This window comes from Galeopterus variegatus, unplaced genomic scaffold (genome assembly GCF_000696425.1).
Source record: "Galeopterus variegatus unplaced genomic scaffold, G_variegatus-3.0.2 Scaffold306, whole genome shotgun sequence".
Lineage (NCBI taxonomy): Eukaryota > Metazoa > Chordata > Mammalia > Dermoptera > Cynocephalidae > Galeopterus > Galeopterus variegatus.
The window spans coordinates 38,199-43,810 of record NW_007726417.1 but is presented as its reverse complement, the minus strand read 5'-3'; the positions used below and the strand labels follow the sequence as shown (position 1 = coordinate 43,810).

The 5,612-nt window shown below is 32.5% G+C and overlaps 1 protein-coding gene across 1 annotated transcript in view; it reads left to right on the top strand.

Moving 5' to 3' along the window:
- The first annotated feature begins 1,401 nt into the window (after nt 1-1,401).
- The window catches only part of CYLC2 (cylicin, basic protein of sperm head cytoskeleton 2), a 5,080-nt gene continuing 869 nt past the window's right edge, over nt 1,402-5,612 (top strand). Inside the window, exons 1-4 of the mRNA XM_008567253.1 lie at nt 1,402-1,406; nt 1,757-1,800; nt 3,060-3,181; nt 5,000-5,588. Coding sequence (XP_008565475.1) covers nt 1,402-1,406; nt 1,757-1,800; nt 3,060-3,181; nt 5,000-5,588 — 760 coding nt within the window. The remainder of the gene's footprint in view (nt 1,407-1,756; nt 1,801-3,059; nt 3,182-4,999; nt 5,589-5,612) is intronic.

Below are 5,612 nucleotides of genomic sequence, written 5' to 3'. Positions count from 1 at the left end.
ATCTAGTGACATCCTCTGTGAACATACCAGCCTAGAAAAGAGGATGGAGTGGGTCCAAAGTGATTCTTTTTTCCTACCATTCAATGTCCCTCCCACTTGTGCAAGAGCTGAGGAACTTTGTAAACAGCATTACACCAGCATGGAGGATAGGAAGGAGCATTTTGAAAGGACGTTTTTCCCCCCAGAAGTTGTAGCCATTTTCTCCTCAGCAGGCTCTGGGAAGCTTCTCTCTGAGCTACACAATACTGGCTTGGGGAAGTGGATGGACCTCCTGTCCATCACACCTTTTCTCACTTTCAGTCTCAGCGGGCATCTCCACTTTTTCTCTCTAGTTATAGTGAATTCACCATGACAATTCTGTGCTTTAATCATTGCTAGTTGTGTTCTTATTGATGGGAGTGATGCTGGGGATCTTGTACTCTGCAATCTTGGTGATGCAACTCTTCAAATGTGCAAAGTTTTGTGCTGGTGATGCAACTCTTCAAATGTGCAAAGTTTTTACATTTATAAGAAAAATAAAGTGAAACACTGTATTAGTCCATTTTTGTGTTGCTATAGCAGAATAGCTAAGACTGGATAATTTATAAACAACAGAGGTTTATTTGGCTTACGATTCTGGGACAGTTGCATCTGGCAAGGGCCTCAGGCTGCTTCTACTCATGGCAGAATATGGCTGGCAGCTGGCGGGTACAAGCAGATCACATGGCGAGAGGAAGCAAGAGAGAGACGGGGGAGAGGCACTAGGATCATTTAAACAACTAGCTCTCATGGGAACTAATAGAGAGAAAACTCACCACTACTTCCACTCCCCAGGGAGAACATTAATCCATTCATGAGGGATCTGCCCCCATGACTCAAACAGCTCCCAACACTGCTACATTGGGGATGAGATTTCCACATGAGTTCTGGGAGGACAATACCTCCAAACTCCATTCAATACTATGTGAGTGTTTATGTGGTTGTGTGGGTGTATGTGTAAGCCTCAAACTCACCCATGATCAAAAATGGCTCTATTTCCATAAAATAATGGAACAATATAGAATATTTCTCTACCAGATCTTAATATTGGTCTCCATTACAAACGAATAAAAATTAGATGATAAAATTGCCCTTCATGGGAACAAACATATTCATATAGTAATAAAACAAAAGGGAGCTTAAAGATGAAAAATAATTTGTAATGCAGTTTTATTTTCTCAGATTTCCTTAGAGAACAAAAACAATAAAATTCCATATAATACTAATAGTATACACTGAAACATACACACACACACACACATATTATTTAACGACTTAGATTTGGTTCAATTCTAAGAATATTTTGAAAATCCACTTTTACTTAAACATAGTGTTTGCAAAGTGATACTTTGGTTCAAATTTAATTGCAAAAGAATTTGGAGCATGAGGTAAGAAAAATAACTGAAACATGACTTCGTGACTTTAAAAAAAGTATATATTTCAGATGCTGCAAGCTGATGAGTTGAATCTATCTATTTACACACACATATTGTCAACAATGGTTCTACTGTACCATACATTAAATATATAGCTCCACCATGGTTTAGTTCTGTTGGAGTCTGACCACACATCTGTTCGCCTTTAATATCCTGGGGATAAAGCAATCTTACATGATAATGGAAATCTTAGAATACAGAATATTTCTCTCGTTGTTGGTGGCAAGTGCTTATGTATATTAGTGACCATTAAATAGAGTGATTTTGTATTAATTAATTAAAACCTTTTTTTTTTATTTTAATAGCCAAAAAATAAATTTTGGGGCATATGATAATTACATTCCAGGTAAGAAAGAGTTTAATATTTATTGTAAAACATGCATGATTATATGTAGAAGCAAGTGATGAAGCAAAAACTACCATGAAATAAAATTAATAATCAACTTTTTTTCTTAAGAAATCATCTCGTGAGCTCAGTAAACACTTTCTAAATGTGCTTTGTTTTGTTTTAAATTTAAAGAGATTAAGCAAATATGTTCAGCAGCATAATGTTGGATATGTTTACATGTTAGAAATCATATAACGAGATAATCTTACTGTTTAAAGAAAAGCAATGTAAAAATTGGATAAAAAACTTAACACCTATGTCAGAACACCTATGTCACTATATTCCTGATAGATTGTTTTGGCCTATAATTGGAAAAAACATTTTATTACCAGACAAGGCATATTTATCTGATGTAAAAAGACTTACCATATAGCGTGGTTTCCCCTCATACATTGAACTTAAGTATGGTTTTTATTTGTATATTTTTTCCATTGATTCTGATATCGTTTTTGGAGAGTCACGGAATCAGTCTATTTTTTCTTACACACAGTAATATGAAAATATTTGCATACAGTGATATCTTTCACTGGTAATTTAAATATACTTAATCATTTCTACTACAATCTCTAGGTAATTTCACCCTCCTCATTACTCTGTAGATTTTTTATTTGTCAAGTTTCTTCATTAACTATGGTTGCCTCTTACTCATGTAGCTTGGAAATTGATTACTAACTAAGGGGATCTTAAGCCTTAACACTTAGATCAAATCATTTATTTACTGAACAGTGTATGTCAGCCAAGCTAAGTACTTTGAAGACTGCAGAAGTAGTTAGCATATGTTCTGTTCTCAATAGAATTATATTTGAACCAACACAGCATAAAGCAAAAACCTAGGTTGTAAGAGATAAATATATATATACACACACACACACACACACACACACACACACATATATATGTATATATATATAATGTTATATAATATATATACATACTTATATATAAAAGGAAGCAGTAAAACTGTTTCTTTCCATTTATATTATAGACTGTATTAGCTTCACTCACAATGACTACTTTATATAGTTATCTGAAAAACTGGTCAAAATAGAAAAATCAATTATTTTCTCATATTGATAAAAAATTAAATATTACCAAAGCAATGAAGCCATAATTTGAATTTTTGTTTCCATAATATGTATCACACTTACTGTTGTTGCTGTTCTGATAAAATTCTAACTATTTACTCCAAAGTGTATGATTTACCTTTTATATTTTAGTTAGTGAATTAAGCAAAAAATCATGGAATCAGCAACACTTTGCTCTGGCATTTCCCAAACCACAGCGGCCAGGAAAAAGAAGGAGATCAAGACCTTCCCAACTAAGAGATGATACAGTTCCTGTAAGTATTTAAAAGATTATATATTTATTAGTAATTAGTAGTCATGTGTTAATGACAGTAAGAAATTATAGTTATAAGAGGTAATTATAATTATTAATAATAAGCAATAACTTATTACAAATAAGCCTGTAAAATCATGTATCATTATATGTATTATAAATCACAGCTGACCAACAAGATTTCTGAGATTATGAACATATTTTATATATTTGCAGTCCAATGTGGTATTGAACACTTGAAATTAGATTAGTACAACCGAGGAATTAAATTTTACATTTAAATTAAACTTAGTTAAAGTAAATTCACACGCAGCTGTTAAATGCCACATTAGACAGGACATTAGACAGGACAGTTAAAACTAATTCAAATTCTATTACTTGGAGAAAGTAGATATATTTTATTTGCATTCCATTATATAAAATTGCCCCTCTTAGTTTATATTCACTATTTGTTCAGTTACCCCATTATATTATAGAATGTGAAACCCCCTCATTAGAGTAATGGAATTACATTATACATTGATGAAGTTTTAATATTTCCTCAGCTCCTGTAACACAGTCAGGATTCTGAGCATTGGAAGATAAATATATCCCAATGTTTATGGAGTCACCATGGGATCTGAAAGTGTCCAAAGAAAAGCTTTCACAAAATAAATGTATCATCAACTCTTGTTTGTTTTAGGAAGTGTATCCCATTAGTAGTGATCAAGGTTCTTTTTTCTCCTTCTTTTTTATTTGTTACTGAATTTATTTTCCCTTTTTCTTGGTTAACATTTTTATCAAAATTAACTATTTTTGCCACTTAGTTTTTGCAAATATTTGGTTAGGTGTTAAAAATACAATATATCTTTCCTCTCAAATTAACATGCACTGAATGTTACAGATTTTATTATTTCAGTTACCTATCTGATGATACTAAAGTTATATCCTGCTAAGGAAGAAAAGTTTCAGGCTTTTACCATTAATGACAGTATTCTAACTTTCAGAGACCTTGAAAGTGATAATAGAGACCAAAATGTGCCTGAACCTGAAACTACAGTTTGAGCATTCCTAATCCAAAAATCAAAACTCTAATATGCTCCACACTTCAAAAGTCTTTGAGCAGCAACATTATGCCAGAAATGGAAAATTTTACACCTGGCCTTTTGTGTTTTCAGATAGTTTAAGGTATACAAACTTTATTTCATACACAAAATTATGTAAAACATTGTAAAATATTACCCACAGAGTATGTGTATAAGGTGTACATAAAACATAAATAAATTTTGTGTTTAGACTTGGGTCCTATCCCCAAGATGTCTCATTGTCTATATGCAAATATTGCAAATTCCAAAATAGTCTGAAATTTGAAACACTTTTTCTTCTATGAATTTTGGATAAAGGATACTCAACCTGTATTAGATATTAAAGAATAAATAGTTTCTCAGTTAGTCTAGAAATGGAGGATAGACAAGTTATCCCAATAATGCTCAAGAACGCACAGTTTAAAAAAAAATAAGCCACATAAAACCTCTCTAGATTATGAAGAGAGGTTCTGATATGCCATGAATTAATAGAGGCTTCTACCAATTTTAACACAAAATCTTGAGAAAGTTATGAAGATCCCCTAAATTGAAAGTAGGTCCCAAATGAGACATGCTTATTCATTAGTTTAAAAGAAGATAAATTTAAAAAGCAGAACAAAGTATAAAATCTATAATTGATCCACTTATCAAAATCTAAAATCTTTTTTATAGTAGAATTTAATATATATTTGGTATCTGTTAGTAAAAACTGTGTAACTCACCACAAGTTTTCATCATTATAACCAATATTTCAGAAAATTGATGGTGAAAAATTAAGAGGTCATACACAGCCATTATGGATGCATCGTTCTTTAATGAGAATTTCTGAGAGACCATCTGTTTATTTAGCTGCCAGGAGGCAGCCCCCACAACAACCAACTCTCTCCACCATAAAGGATTCTAAAAAAGCAGATTTAGAGAAACCTTTATCTCCAGAAACAGGCAAGAAAGGTAAAGAAGTCAAGAAAGTAAAGGACACATCAGATTCAGAAGACGAAGTGAAAAAGGGTAAGAAAGATTCAAAGAAAGAAAAAGATATAAGTAAAGGAACTAAAGATGAAAAAGACACTGGAAAAACAGATTCAAAAAAAGACAAAAAAGGGTCAAAGACGGGCAAGGATTCAGGCACAGAATCTGAAGATGAAAAACCAGGTTCAAAGAAAGATGACAAAAAAGGTAAAAAAGATACAAAGAAGAGCAAGGATTCACCTACAGAATCTGAAGATGAAAAACCAGGTCCGAAGAAAGATGATAAAAAGGGTAAAAAAGATACAAAGAAGGGCAAGGATTCACTGGCAGAATCTGAAGATGAAAAAGCAGGTCCGAAAAAAGATGATAAAAAGGGTAAAAAAGATACAAAGAAGGGCA